We start from the raw sequence: 17092 nt of genomic DNA on the forward strand, positions 1-17092 counted from the left end.
AGGAAACAGAAATGAGGCACTAAACTACAGACCTGTGTCTCTGACATGTATTGTGTGCAAAGTCATGGAGAAGATTATCAGGAGGAGAGTGGTCGAACACCTGGAACGGAAAAAGATTATAAATGAAAACCAGCATGGGTTCATGGAAGGAAAATCCTGTGTCACAAACCTACTGGAGTTTTATGACAAGGTAACGGAAGTAAGACACGAGAGAGAGGGGTGGGTTGATTGCATTTTCCTAGGCTGCAGGAAGGCCTTTGACACAGTTCCCCACAAGAGAATAGTGCAGAAGCTGGAGGATCAGGCGCATGTAACAGGGAGGGCACTGCAATGGATCAGAGAATACCTGACAGGGAGGCAGCAACGAGTCATGGTACGTGAAGTGGTATCACAGTGGGCGCCTGTGACGAGCGGGGTCCCACAGGGGTCAGTTCTAGGACCAGTGCTATTTTTGATATATGTGAACGACATGATGGAAGGAATAGACTCTGAAGTGTCCCTGTTCGCAGATGACGTGAATTTGATGAGAAGAATTAAATCGGACGAGGATGAGACAGGACTGCAAAGAGACCTGGACAGGCTGGACATGTGGTCCAGCAACTGGCTTCTCGAATTCAATCCAGCCAAATGCAAAGTCATGAAGATTGGGGAGGGGCAAAGAAGACTGCAGACAGAGTATAGGCTAGGTGGACAAAGACTACAGACCTCACTCAGGGAGAAAGACCTTGGGGTGACCATAACACCGAGCACATCACCGGAGGCACACATCAACCAAATAACCGCTGCAGCATACGGGCGCCTGGCAAACCTGAGAATAGCGTTCCGATACCTTAATAAGGAATCGTTCAAGACACTGTACACTGTGTATGTTAGGCCCATATTGGAGTATGCGGCACCAGTTTGGAACCCACACCTAGCCAAGCACGTGAAGAAACTAGAGAAAGTGCAAAGGTTTGCAACAAGACTAGTCCCAGAGCTAAGAGGTATGTCCTACGAGGAGAGGTTAAGGGAAATCAACCTGACGACACTGGAGGACAGGAGAGATAGGGGGGACATGATAACGACATACAAAATACTGAGAGGAATTGCCAAGGTGAACAAAGACAGGATGTTCCAGAGTTGGGACAAAGCAACAAGGGGACACTGTTGGAAGTTGAAGACAAAGATGGTGAGGGCCTGGGTTCGATTCCCAGCCAGAGTAGAAACATTGGACGTGTTTCTTTCCACCTGTTGTCTATGTTCCCCATCAGTAAAATGGGTACCTGGGTGTTAGTCGACTGGTGTGGGTCGCATCCTGGGACACTGACCTAAGGAGGCTTGGTCACAGACCGGGCCGCGGGGGCGTTGACCCCCGGAACTCTCTCCAGATATACTCCAGATATACAGGGATGTTAGGAAGTATTTATTCAGCCACAGAGTAGTCAGGAAGTGGAATAGTTTGGGAAGCGATGTAGTGGAGGCAGGATCCATACATAGCTTTAAGCAGAGGTATGATAAAGCTCACGGTTCAGGGAGAGTGACCTAGTAGCTACCAGTGAAGAGGCGGGGCCAGGAACTTGGACTCGACCCTTGCAACCTCAACTAGGTGAGTACTACTAGGTGAGTACACACACATGACAAGGTAACAGAAGTAAGACACGAGAGAGAGGGGTGGGTTGATTGCCATTTCCTGGACTGCAGGAAGGCCTTCGACATAGTTCCACACAAAATATTAGTGAAGAAGCTGGAGGATCAGGCGCGTATGACACGAAGGGCACTGCAATGGATCAGAGAATACCTGACAGGGAGGTAAAAACGAGTCATGGTACGTGATGAGGTATCACAGTGGGCGCCTGTGACGAGTGGGGTTGCACAGGGGTCAGTCCTATAACCAGTGCTATTTTTGATATATGTGAATGACATGATGGAAAGGATAGACTCTGAAGTGTCCCTGTTCGCAGATGATGTGAAGCTAATGAGAAGGATTAAGTTGGATAAGGATCAGACAGGACTACGAAGACACCTGGACAGGCTTGACACGTGGTCCAGCAACTTGCTTCTCGAATTCAACCCTGCCAAATGCAAAGTCATGAAGATTGGAGAAGGGCAGACAGAGTATAGGCTAGGTGGACAAAGGCTGCAAACCTCACTCAAGTGGAAAGATATTGGGGTGACCATAACACTGAGCACGTCTCCGGAGGAACACATCAACCAGATAACTACTGCAACATATGGGCGCCTGGCAAACCTGAGAATAGCGTTCCGATACCTTAATAACTAATCGTTCAAGACACTGTACACTGCGTATATCAGGGCCATACTGGAGTATGCAGCACCAGTCTGGAACCCACACCTATTAAAGCATGTCAAGAAGTTAGAGAAAGTACAAAGGTTAGCAACAATGCTAGTCCCAGAGCTCAGGGGAATGTCGTACGAGGAAAGGTTGAGGGAAATTGGACTGACGACACTGGAGGACAGAAGGGTCAAGGGAGACAAGATAACGACATACAAGATACTGCGGGGAATAGACAAGGTGGACAGAGATAGGATGTTCCAGAGAGGGGACATAGAAACAAGGGGTCACAACTGGAAGCTGAAGACTCAGACGAGTCGCAGGGACGTTAGGAAGTATTTCTTCAGTCATACAGTCGTCAGGAAGTGGAATAGCCTAGCTAGTGAAGTAGTAGAGGCAGGGACCATACATAGTTTTAAGAAGAGGTATGACAACGCTCAGGAAGTAGAGAGGGAGAGGACCTAGTAGAGATCAGTGAAGAGGCGGGGCCAGGAGCCGAGTCTCGACCCCTGCAACCACAATTAGGTGAGTATAATTAGGTGGGTGAGTACACACAGGTCAAGTACAAACACACAGATCGAGTACAAACAGACACACACACACACATGTCGAGTACACACACACACACACACACACACAGGTCGAGTAAACACACACACACAGGTCGAGTACACACACACACACACACAGGTCGAGTAAACACACACACACACACAGGTCGAGTACACACATACATCCACAGGTCGAATACACACACACACACACAGGTCGAGTACACATACATACCCACGGGTCGAGTACACACACACACATACCCGTGGGTCGGGTACACACACGCACAGGTCGAGTACACCCAAACACAGGTCAAGTACACACACACACACACACACACATACACACGGGTCTAGTACACACACACATACACACACGTACCTGTGTGCTGGGTAGCGTGAGGCCAGAAGTCCTCCTGGGATCTGAGTCACCAGGTATCCCCAGAAGAATGAAGAGTCGACCACTCCGACGATGTCGTCACTCCAGTCGATCTCCCGCTGCTGCTCGACGTCGTCGATCACACCGCCAGGGAGACACACAGTTCCAGTTTTAGTGATGTGTAAATATTCTCAAGATTTTCAACAAAATTTTGCCATTTGTTCACTCAGTACAAGGAACATGTGTGTTTTAAATCATCTCCGTCCCCCTATCACAGGGGGATGATGATGATGATGATGATGATGATGATGATGATGATGATGATGATGATGATGATGATTACAAAAAAAGTAATTTTTAAAAGAAGATGATGTTAAGATTTACTCCTTTTGTAATAAAGAGTTCGGGATACATAAATACACACATTAAAATAAATTAATCTTTAATCAACTATCTTTGGTCTAGAGGTATTTGAACTATGATATATAATATGTACATGTTACTATAATAAATTATAATCAGCATTTTACTAAAATAATAAATAATTCATAACCCTACACAGGGTACAACTCTTGACACTACTGTGTCAATATATATATATATCTCTATGCTAAAATAATAAATTATAAATAACATTTGTATAATAATAAATTACAATCAACTGCTTCTCACGACACGAGACCAGTCACATGACACTATTCAGTGTACACTACAACCAGGCCATCTTCAGTGTCCCACGACACCCTTTTCATCTCAGTGTTCCACTACGGTCCTGTGCATATCTCAGTGTTCCACTCCATCATACGTTCCTAAGTGTCACACTACGGTCCTGGCCCAGTTCAGTGTAACACTCCAGCCTTTTCTTCATGTAATGTCCCACCAAACAGCATCTGATGATTCCGGCCCACAGTTGATCAGCGTAGACGGTGAGTCCACAGACATCACCGGTAGTCCAGTAAATCCTCTCCAAAGCCGGTTGACACACCGCTAGCCGAACACCATGCTGCAAGCTCACTGAATGCGGCCGTCAAGTAACTGAGGCCAACAGACTCAGTGAGCTGCGGTGAGCGGTTCTTCTAACGCCAGTAGATAAGTACGATTAGGTGGTCAGGTACCTACTGCGTAGATGTGTACCCTGAGGAGTTCAGGTACTTAATGTTGCTGAAGCCAGTAGACGTGTACCCTTAGGTGTGCAGGTACCTACTGCTTAGGTGCGTATCCTGAGGCGCTCAGGTACATACTGTTACTAAAGCCAGTAGACTGTACCCTTAGGTGGCCAGGTACCTACTGCTTAGATGTGCACCGTGAGGCACTCAGGAACTTACTGCTCTAAGGCCGGCTCAGCAGTCCCCACATTGGGTTTGATGACGTACCCAGTGGTACTGCCGGCCGGCAGGTTAACTATTTAACCGCTAGTTTGGCAGGGGGCCGCAACAATGATAATGATGATGATGATGATAATGATGATGATAATGATGATAATGATGATGATGACAATGATAATAATAATAATAATAATAATAATAATAATAATAATAATAATAATAATAATAATAATAATTATAAGAAGATGAATTATTTAATAATTATAATAATAATTACAATAATAGATTTACTCAGGTGTTACTCGCTGAGTTACTCACCTCAGTTACATAGATAATACTACACTCACCCAGATGTTATATGTTATTCACCACTTACACAGATGTTACTAACATGTTATTCACCAGTCATCAAGATGTTACTCAGGAGTTTCCACAGTTACTCACCATAATTACTCAGGTGTTACCACAGTTACTTACCATAATTAATCAGATGTTTCCACAGTTACTCACTATAGTTACTTAGTTACTCAGGTGTTACCACAGTTACTTACCATAATTAATCAGATGTTTCCACAGTTACTCACTACAGTTACTTAGTTACTCAGGTGTTACCACAGTTACTTACCATAATTAATCAGAAGTTTCCACAGTTACTCACTATAGTTACTTAGTTACTCAGGTGTTACCACAGTTACTCAACACAGTTACTCAGGTGTTACCACAGTTGCTCACCACAGTTACTCAGACGACACTCAGGTGTTACTCACCCCAGTAGCGGTGGCGTTAGAGGTCATCTCTACAACAGCTACGCCCATGTTGCACCGAATGCCAAAAGATATCAGGAAACCTGTCGGAGGAAGAAAGACACATAACACATATGACACATGCCACATATGACACCTGCGACATATGACACATATGACAAATGATATATGACGCAACACATATGACACATGTGACACATATGACACGCAGCACATAGCAGGTGACACCAGAGGATTTCAAACATCACCTGAAACAAATGACATATTGTTGACGGAAGAGTTAAAGTGACACGTGGCACTAGCGGCACCACAGGAATGAAGGTGACACATGGCATTAGCGGCGCCATAGGAGTGAAGATGACACATGACATGTGACACTAGCGGCACCACAGGAGTGAAGGTGACACATGACACGTGGCATTAGCGGCACCACAGGAGTGAAAGTGACACGTGGCATTAGCGGCACCACAGGAGTTAAAGTGACACGTGGTACTAGCGGCACCACAGGAGTAAAGGTCACACGTGGCACTAGCGGCACCACAGGAGCGAAGGTGACACATGACACTTGGTGAATAAGTCGAGAGGTGACGGAACGTGACGAAACATGAAGAAACATGATGAAATGTGAAGGAACATGGCGGAACATGAAGGAAAATTCTTGGCTAACTGGAAGAATAAGGATGAGAGACTTACTGAGAGAGGAATGGAATAAGAGACAAATAAATGAGAGAGAAAGAAGTGGAGAGATAAATGAATGAGAGAGAAATTGAGAGAAATGGAATGAGAAATAATGAGTGAGAGGAAGCGGGGAGGGGGGGGAGAGGAGGGAAGAACGAAGAAGTAAACAGAGAATGGTAGAAGGTATGGAATACGTTCAGTCATATCTATGGTGACTAGTCAACTCCTTGTAGGGTATTGTTTGGTCACGTCACTTCTTGTAGGTTATTGTGTGATCACGTTACTTCTTGTTGGTTATTGTGTGGTCACGTCACTTGTAGGTTATAGTGTGGTCACGTCCTTTCTTGTAGGATATTGTTTGGTCACGTCACTTCTTGTAGGTTATTGCGTGGTCACGTTACTTCTTGTAGGATATTGTTTGGTCATTTCACTTCTTGTAGGATATTGCGTGGTCACGTTACTTCTTGTAGGTTATGGTGTGGTCATGCTACTCCTTGTAGGATATTGTTTGGCCACGTCACTCCTTGTAGGATATTGTTAAGAACATAAAAAAGAAGGAACACTGCAACAGGCCTACTGGCCCATACGAGGCAGGTCCATGTCAACTGGTTTAGACCAATGGCCCACCCAGTCAGGACACCACTTAAGGAAGGAGCACGGCATCTGACCCAGTAGCACCAGCTAATCACGTTCAACTCACACTCACCCACACCCACTCATGTATTTTTATCTAACCTATTTTTAAAATTACACGTCTTAGTTTCTATAACGGTACTCGGGACTTTGTTCCACTCATCCACAACTCTGTTACCAAACCAGTGCTTTCCTATCTCCTTCCTGAATCTGAATTTTTCCAGCTTAAACCATGGCTGCGAGTCCTGTCTACGCTAGATATTTTTAGCACTCTATTTACATCTCTTTATTCATTCCTGTTTTCCATTTATACACCTCAATCATATCCTTCTAATTCTACGCCTTTCTAGAGATTGCAGATTCAGGGCCCTCAGCCTATCCTAATGGGGAAGATTTCTGATACATGGGATCAATTTAGTTATCCTCCTGTGTACGTTTTCTAGTGTATTTATATCCATTTTGTAATACGGTGACCGAAACTGTGCAGCATTATCTAAATAAGGCCTAACCGAGGATATACAGAGTTGAAGAACAACCTGAGGATTTCTATTATTTATGCTTCTTGATATGAAGCCAAGGATTCTGTTAGCTATACTGCGAACACTTATGCACTGTTGTCTTGGTTTCAGGTTACTGCTAACCAGAACTCCTAAATCCCTTTTGCAATCAGTAGTATTAAGATCTACATTGCTTAGTTTATAAGTGGCATGGTCATTATCCTTTCCAACATTTAGAACTTTGCATTTGTCTATATTAAACTGCATCTGCCACTTCTCTGACCATTGCATCAGTCTATTCAAATCATCCCGGAGTGCTCTAATGTCCTCATTAGAATGAATTGGACGGCCTATTTTGGTGTCATCAGCAAATTTGCTTATGTCGCTATTTATTCCCTCATCTATGTCGTTTATGGAAATTGTGAACAACAACGGGCCCAACACTGACCCCTGAGGAACACCGCTTGTGACGTGCTCCCATTCTGATTTCTCCCCGTTTATGGCAACTCTCTGCTGCCTATTTGTCAGCCATGCCTCCACCCAGGAAAAAATTTCTCCTTCTATTCCGTGTGCCTTAAGTTTCCTCAATAGCCTCTGATGTGGAACTCTATCGAAAGCCTTACTGAAGTCCATATGCACAATATCATATTCATTACCATGATCTACCTCCTCAAACGCCTTATTGAAAAAAGTTAGTAAATTCGTAAAACAGGAACGCCCCTTCGTTAAACCGTGTTGAGATTCATTAATCAATCTGTGCCTATCAAGACGGCTACGAATTGCTTCGACAATTATTTATTCCATAAATTTTCCCACTATGGAGGTAAGGCTTATTGGTCTATAGTTCGAAGCCAAGGACCTATCACCTGCCTTGTAAATAGGTATTATTTTGCCATTTTCCACTTATCAGGCACTATGCCAGTTTGTAGTGATATGTTGAAAAGATTAACCAAAGGTTTGCTAAGTTCCTCTATACATTCCTTTAACACCCTTGCAAACAGTTCATCAGGGTCTGAGGATTTGTTAGGTTTTAATTTCTTTATTTGTCTGAGAACCATGTCATTAGTTATCCCAATCGTGCATAGTTTATTATCGTCCTTTTCTACATAATTATTATTTTTGGAATTTTGCTAGTATCTTCCTGGGTAAAAACTGAGAGGAAGTAAGTATTGAAATTTTCACGCATTTCCTTATCACTGTCAGTGATCTGACCTGAGTTACTCTTAAGTGGGCCAATCTTGTCCCTAATCTTACTTCTGTATACCTGAAAGAAATCTTTTGGGTTAGTCTTCGAATCCCTTGCGACCTTAGCCTCATAATCTCTTTTGTCTTTTCTAATTACTTTCTTGATTTCTTTCCTTAACTGAATATATTGATTTCTTAACTGCCCATCCCCTCATTTGATATGCATATATATGCCTCTCTTTTGACCAATGAGATGCTTTAATCTATTGTTCATCCATTTGGGATCATTTTTGTTAGATCTAATTTCCCTACTTGGAACAAAAGTTGTCTGGGCAGCTAGGACTATGCTCTGAAAAAGTCATATTGGCAAGCAACGCCATCAATCTGACTCATAGTCAAGTCATCCCAATTTAGCCCATCCAGGTAATTTCTCAGTGCCATGAAATCGGCCAAGCGGAAGTCTGGGACAGAGACTTAATGCAATTATTTGGGCAATTCCATGATATATTAAAACTTAGTGATTTGTGATCACTTTCCCCAAGCTCAGCATTAACCACAAGATTATTAATTAGTGATTCTTTGTTGGCAAGAACCAAGTCAAGCAGATTGTTTCCTATAGTTGGTTCTGTCAAAAACTGTTTTAAAAAGCAATCCTGAACCGTATCAAGAAAGTCACTAGACTCAAGATTTATTGTCACATTGTTCCAATTAATTTTTTGTAAAGTTAAAACCACCCATTAACACAACATTTTCATATCTAGATGCCTTATGAATTTCGTCCCATAGCAGCTACTGCACTCTCTATCAAGGTTTGGGGGCCTATATATCACACCCAAAATTAACTTTTCACGACCCTCGAGAAACTGTAGCCAAACAGATTCTGTGTCCGATGTTTCTAATCTTATATCATGTCTAATAAAACAATTTAAATTATCTCTGACATACATCGCCACTCCACCACTCTTGTTTTGTGAGTTGCAAGTGACTGTCAGGTTGAACTGGCTCGGTAATGGCCTCAATTAATTCATGTTCCTTTCCGAAAGTGACTTCTGAACTGTTCCAGAACCTTAGGGACTCTTAGTTATGATTAATATTCTACTGATACTTTGAATTCTTCAATAAGAGTTCCAGAACTGGTTCACATTTCGAAGAGGATTGATCGCTTAAATCACTCATAGGTTGCAGGAATTATACTGAAGCTGAGCTCACATGTAGGAATTTATTACATTTTCTAACGTAAATGACTGGCCAAAACATATAACGAGAATCAAGAGTCCTTTTAGAGTAACTTGGTTTATGTTCTTAACAGACGACAAACCACAGTAAAACCTGTCCATCCTATTGTTGTTTCCAATAAAACCCTTCATGAACTTTCTCATTTTTATATAACAAACGTTCAGAAAACTTGTGTTTCATTAGAAGATGAAATTCGCACTTTTGTACTAAGTGGTTAATTAATACAGAGGAAGAAATTGTCTTATAAATTTTTATATATGAAAAACCTTTTGTGTAAAGAGGATAATGTCCTGTGATAAACCCAAAGATATTGATACATGCCTCTAACCCGCCGTGATTCAATGATAATATTCAATTGGAACTTCGAACTAATACTTGCCAGTTCCTTTTAGATCTCCGGAATAAACTGTAGGAGACTGCTGATGCAGTTGTAAAGAACTTAAATATTTCTATTTCTATTTTGGAAACTTTATGAACTTTGATGGAAGGAGTTTTAAGAGTAAATTTAATAATAGTACTAAGTTTTGAACCTTCTTACCAGACAAAGTACCTAAGTTTTGAACCTTCTTACCAGACAAAGTACCTAAGTTTTGAACCTTCTTACCAGACAAAGTACCTAAGTTTTGAACCTTCTTACCAGACAAAGTACCTAAGTTTTGAACCTTCTTACCAGACAAAGTACCTAAGTTTTGAACCTTCTTACCAGACAAAGTACCTAAGTTTTGAACCTTCTTACCAGATAAAGTACCTAAGTTTTGAACCTTCTTACCAGACAAAGTACCTAAGTTTTGAACCTTCTTACCAGACAAAGTACCTAAGTTTTGAACCTTCTTACCAGACAAAGTACCTAAGTTTTGAACCTTCTTACCAGACAAAGTACCTAAGTTTTGAACCTTCTTACCAGACAAAGTACCTAAGTTTTGAACCTTCTTACCAGACAAAGTACCTAAGTTTCTAATATCGTAACTTAGGTCATATAAAGCACTTTAAGTTTGCAATGCACATATTTTTTTATATGAATGGTAAGCACAATCTTATATAATGTAAATAGTGGAAACATATAATGGTCGTGACTCAAGTCACTGACGTTTCCCTGAGTCCTTGGATCATCAGTAATCAATCCCGATGAAAGGAAAAAAATCCCCTTAAGGTCTCCAGAGATCCCCCCCAACCCTGAAACCCCGTAAACCTGGGAAAATAACATGTCCTCAGTGTCATATATATCTTAATAATGGTTCTTCATTTTATATATATTTTAAGGCATGGGGAACCAGATTTTACCACAATGGTTATTGTTAAATGTAAATAAAGCCCATAACAAAAAATTATCGAAAAAATAATGATAATTAATACTTCCCTCTCCGCCACAGACACACAGACGTATATATTAAATAGTTTTTCAAAAAAAAATTATAGCATTTTATTAGCTTTTAAAATGACAATCCTGAAGTAATGTAGGTAAGAGTAAGAGTGAATTATAAGAGACAGTGTTAATCTATAGTCCAGGGTGCCCCGTGGCCTGGTAGGGAACCCTCTTGCCTCACACATTCAGTGCCCATGGTTCGATTCCCGGCCGGGTGGAAACATTAGGTATGTTTCCTTGTACCTGCTGTCCCCGTTCACTTAGCAAGTAGGTATCTGGGTGTTAGTGATGTGAGTCGCATCCTGGGGGGACAAGACTGAAGGATCCCAGTGGGAATATAACAGATAAGCCTCCATGACGCCCTGACTTCCTTGGGTTATCATTGATGGCTAACCTTACGGGGTTAACAATCCGAACAAAATCTTATCTATCTTATCTTATCTTAACCCAAGTTGTCCAACCCTCATTAACCTGCGCGTCCCAACTTAATTTACCTTAACCCACACACACACTATCTCTTAACATTGTTGATAGCAGAAATAAAAGGAATTGAAGTGACATAAGAAATATAATTAATTCACATTTTACTGTAGAGTTGCAAGAACCGAACAAGGTACTCATGTAATGAAACAATATATATATATACATATATATATATATATATATATATATATATATATATATATATATATATATATATATATATATATATATATATATATATATATATATATATATATATATATATATATATATATATATATATATTTGTAAAAAATAAATTCTCCATTTTCCAGAAGTTAAGGAAACATGTAAATTACTTTGTCTTAGCAGGAAAAAATAAACAGTTCAGTGAGACTTCTGGTTTTGCAGTTAACTCATGAGCAGTGTGATGCAGCGAGGCATCTGTTAGAGCCACCACAAGCTTATTTGCTGTACATATGAGCTTGGCTGTTGATTATTTATTGTCCTTGATCCATAACATGTCCCATAATTTATCCATATGTATTTGATAAGAATAATAAAACATTTGATTACCAAAGAATTGTGTAAAATACTATTGCATCCCGGCGAGCGTTCACTCAGACCCGGCTGGTGCAACATATATTAATGATAATATTAACTTTCTAGTCTAACCAAAGTTTTAGTGTTTGTGATAATATTTACGTTACGACTGTCTGTTGTCCTGCTGAGATTAACAACACTTGATCCCACATTAAAACACAGATTTTTCTTTTAAGGTATTTCGAAATCTCTAATAATATTTTGTTTCGATTCCCGATAAAGGTAAGTCAGCTTTAAGTAGTATTTTTACTGCTACGAAGAAATTAATAAGTTGCTTAGGATCAGTGAATTCTTGTAGGAAAGTCATGCGTGAACCATACCCCCGGCCGGGATTGAACCCGCGGTCATAGAGTCTCAAAACTCCAGCCCGTCGCGCTAGCCACTAGACCAGCTAGCCACAATAAGATTCATCCAACTAGGTATATTTCTACACCATAGGAAGGTTAGCACAGGCACCTCTGTGACCACAAATGCAAGTTTATTTGCATGGTTTATTTGTATGGTTTATTTGCAATCGTGTCATTACGATTTCTTAAGTCATGTTGACGGCAGTGAAGGGACTTGAGCTAGAGTTCGTCACGGCCACGCTAGCTGGAGATTCGTCTGTAAAAACTTGCATTTGTGGTCACAGAGGTGCCTGTGCTAACTTTCCTATGGTGTAGAAATATACCTAGTTGGATGAATCTTATTGTGGCTAGCTGGTCTAGTGGCTAACGCGACGGGCTGGAGTTTTGAGACTCTATGACCGCGGGTTCAATCCCGGCCGGGGGTATGGTTTATTTGCAATCGTGTCATTACGATTTCTTAAGTCAGTCATGCGTGACTTAGCAGATATCACTGGTCCTCTCAGCGACCATTTAAAGAACGTCAAGGACCGCTTGTTGCTTCGAAGGAAGCTCAAGAGAACTTTGATCAAGCTAATACATTTTTTTCTTAGTCTTCCAGTTCTTAAGCTGCGATATAAATAAAATAGTTTGTCTCTGAACAGTGTCAATACCTCGTTTTGAAGATATGAGATTGAAAAAATTAAGAAAAAGCTATGTATGTCATGTATCCATAAAATATATGTAGATACTAGTCTATTTTATCATTTACTAAAATAAAATATGCACAAATCTATTATAAAAAGTTAGAATTTATCAAAACTTGTGCACACAAACAATTACAGATCGTACATGTACACTTCACAGTCAAGACAAATATAAACATACTTAAAGATGCAATATTAAATCATAATAAATGCGAATTTTTTTTTCACATCTATTCATTTTTTATGTCTAGTGTTAGTACTACGTATAACATTTACAATGTTTTGTATCATATAAGACAATATTGATGCAGGTGCTGACAGACAGTTCATCATTTAAACAGATCACAAATTTTCTGTACCGATAAATACGGTAGAGTATTGTGAATGTACCATTTTGTCTTCCTTGTGATTTTCTTAATAACATTTTCGTTTTTCTTTTCTCTAGCTTACTTCATTGTAAGAATACATTATATAATACATATAACATACAAAGTATGTGGTAACGACTATTGACTTTATCGGTAAGGCTTCTGGTCAACAGTAGTCTATTACTAAAATTTTTGGAGTCAAAAGTTATCCTCAGATTTTCGACTGCGCCCCTAAACCCCTGTGTGTATGTATGAATGTATGTATATATATATATATATATATATATATATATATATATATATATATATATATATATATATATATATATATATATATATATATATATATATATATATATATATATATATATATATATATATATATATATATATATATATATATTATATATATATATTATATTATATATATATATATATTATATATATATATATATATATATTATATATATATATTATATATATATATTTTTTTATTATTATTATTATCACACTGGCCGATTCCCACCAAGGCAGGGTGGCCCGAAAAAGAAAAACTTTCACCATCATTCACTCCATCACTGTCTTGCCAGAAGGGTGCTTTACACTACAGTTTTTAAACTGCAACATTATCACCCCTCCTTCAGAGTGCAGGCACTGTACTTCCCATCTCCAGGACTCAAGTCCAGCCTGCCGGTTTCCCTGAATCCCTTCATAAATGTTACTTTGCTCACACTCCAACAGCACGTCAAGTATTAAAAACCATTTGTCTCCATTCACTACTATCGAACAAGCTCACGCATGCCCGCTGGAAATCCAAGCCCCTCGCACACAAAACCTCCTTTACTCACTCCCTCCAACCTTTCCTAGGCCGACCCCTACCCCGCCTTCCTTCCGCTACAAACTGATACACTTTTGAAGTCATTCTGTTTTGCTCCATTCTCTCTACATGTCCGAACCACCTCAACAACCCTTCCTCAACCTTCTGGACAACTGTTTTGGCAATCCCGCATCTCTTCCTAACTTCCAAACTACGAATTCTCTGCATTATATTCTCACCACACATTGCCCTCAGACATGACATCTCCACTGCCTCCAGCCTTCTCCTCGCTGCAACATTCATCACCCATGCTTCACACCCATATAAGAGTGTTGGTAAAACTATACTCTCATACATTCCCCTCCTTGCCTCCAAAGACAAAGTTCTTTGTCTCCACAGACTCCTAAGTGCACGGCTCACCCTTTTCCCCTTATCAATTCTATGATTCGCCTCATCTTTCATAGACCCATCCACTGACACGTCCACTCCCAAATATCTGAATACATTCACCTCCTCCATACTCTCTCCCTCCAGTCTGATATCCAATCTTTCATCACCTAATCTTTTTGTTATCCTCATAACCTTACTCTTTCCTGTATTCACTTTTAATTTTCTTCTTTTACATACCCTACCAAATTCATCCACCAACCTCTGCAACTTCTCTTCAGAATCTCCCAAGAGCACAGTGTCATCAGCAAAAAACAACTGTGACAATTCCCACTTTATGTGTGATTCTTTATCTTTTAACTCCACGCTTCTTGCCAAGACCTTCGCATTTACTTCTCTTACAACCCCATCTATAAATATATTTAAAAACCACGGTGCAATCACACATCCTTGTCTAAGGCCTACTTTCACTGGGAAATAATCCCCCTCTTTCCTACATACTCTAACTTGAGCCTCACTATCCTCGTAAAAACTCTTCACTGTTTTCAGTAACCTACCTCCTATGCCATGCACCTGCAACATCTGCCACATTGCCCCCCTATCCACCCTGTCATACGCCTTTTCCAAATCCATAAATGCCACAAAAACCTCTTTAGCCTTATCTAAATACTGTTCACTTATATGTTTCACTGTAAACACCTGGTCCACACACCACCTACCTTTCCTAAAGCCTCCTTGTTCATCTGCTATCCTATTCTCCGTCTTACTCTTAATTCTTTCAATAATAACTCTACCATACACTTTACCAGGTATACTCAACAGACTTATCCCCCTATAATTTTTGCACTCTCTTTTGTCCCCTTTGCCTTTATACAAAGGAACTATGCATGCTCTCTGCCACTCCCTAGGTACCATACCCTCATCCATACATTTATTAAATAATAGCACCAACCACTCCAAAACTATATCCCCACCTGCTTTTAACATGTCTATCTTTATCCCATCAATCCCAGCTGCCTTACCCCCTTTCATTTTACCTACTGCCTCACGAACTTCCCCACACTCACAACTGGCTCTTCCTCACTCCTACAAGATGTTATTCCTCCTTGCCCTATACACGAAATCACAGCTTCCCTATCTTCATCAACATTTAACAATTCCTCAAAATATTCCCTCCATCTTCCCAATACCTCTAATTCTTCATTTAATAACTCTCCTCTCCTATTTTTAACTGACAAATCCATTTGTTCTCTAGGTTTCCTTAACTTGTTAATCTCACTCCAAAACTTTTTCTTATTTTCAACAAAATTTGTTCATAACATCTCACCCATTCTCTCATTTGCTCTCTTTTTACATTGCTTCACCACTCTCTTAACCTCTCTCTTTTTCTCCATATACTCTTACCTCCTTGCCTCACTTCTACTTTGTAAAAACTTCTCATATGCTAACTTTTTCTCCCTTACTACTCTCTTTACATCATCATTCCACCAATCGCTCCTCTTCCCTCCCGCACCCACTTTCCTGTAACCACAAACTTCTGCTGAACACTCTAACACTACATTTTTAAACCTACCCCATACCTCTTCGGCCCCATTGCCTATGTTCTCATTAGCCCATCTATCCTCCAATAGCTGTTTATATCTTACCCTAACTGCCTCCTCTTTTAGTTTATAAACCTTCACCTCTCTCTTCCCTGATGCTTCTATTCTCCTTGTATCCCATCTACCTTTTACTCTCATTGTAGCTACAACTAAAAAGTGATCTGATATATCTGTGGCCCCTCTATAAACATGTACATCCTGAAGTCTACTCAACAGTCTTTTATCTACCAATACATAATCCAACAAACTACTGCCATTTCGCCCTACTTCATATCTTGTATACTTATTTATCCTCTTTTTCTTAAAATATGTATTACTTATAACTAAACCCCTTTCTATACAAAGTTCAATCAAAGGGGTTCCATTATCATTTATACCTGGCACCCCAAACTTACCTACCACACCCTCTCTAAAAGTTTCTCCTACTTTAGCATTCAGATCCCCTACCACAATTACTCTCTCACTTGGTTCAAAGGTTCCAATACATTCACTTAACATCTCCCAAAATCTCTCTCTCTCCTCTACATTCCTCTCTTTTCCAGGTGCATACACGCTTATTATGACCCACTTTTCGCATCCAACCTTTACTTTAATCCACATAATCCTTGAATTTACACATTCATATTCTCTTTTCTCCTTCCATAACTGATCCTTCAACATTATCGCTACATCTCAGATACTCCAGATTTAATCCCATTTATTTCCCCCAACCGAAACTCCCCTACTCCCTTCAGCTTTGTTTCGCTTAGGGCCAGGACATCCAACTTCTTTTCATTCATAACATCAGCAATCATCTGTTTCTTGTCATCCGCACTACATCCACGCACATTCAAGCATCCCAGTTTTATAAAGTTTTTCTTTTACTCTTTTTTTTAGTAAATGTCTACAGGAGAAGGGGTTACTAGCCCATTGCTCCCGGCATTTTAGTCGCCTCATACGAC

At 40.2% G+C, this 17092-nt stretch overlaps 1 protein-coding gene across 1 annotated transcript in view; it reads right to left on the minus strand.

The window, feature by feature from the left end:
* VGlut (Vesicular glutamate transporter) overlaps nt 1-17092 on the minus strand; it is a 216086-nt gene that overhangs the window by 94777 nt on the left and 104217 nt on the right. The window contains exons 3-4 of the mRNA XM_070089687.1: nt 5295-5374; nt 3206-3324 (exon numbers count right to left, since the gene is read on the minus strand). Of these exons, the coding sequence (XP_069945788.1) occupies nt 3206-3324; nt 5295-5374 (199 nt within the window). The remainder of the gene's footprint in view (nt 1-3205; nt 3325-5294; nt 5375-17092) is intronic.

The sequence above is a fragment of the Cherax quadricarinatus genome, chromosome 2, assembly GCF_038502225.1.
Source record: "Cherax quadricarinatus isolate ZL_2023a chromosome 2, ASM3850222v1, whole genome shotgun sequence".
Lineage (NCBI taxonomy): Eukaryota > Metazoa > Arthropoda > Malacostraca > Decapoda > Parastacidae > Cherax > Cherax quadricarinatus.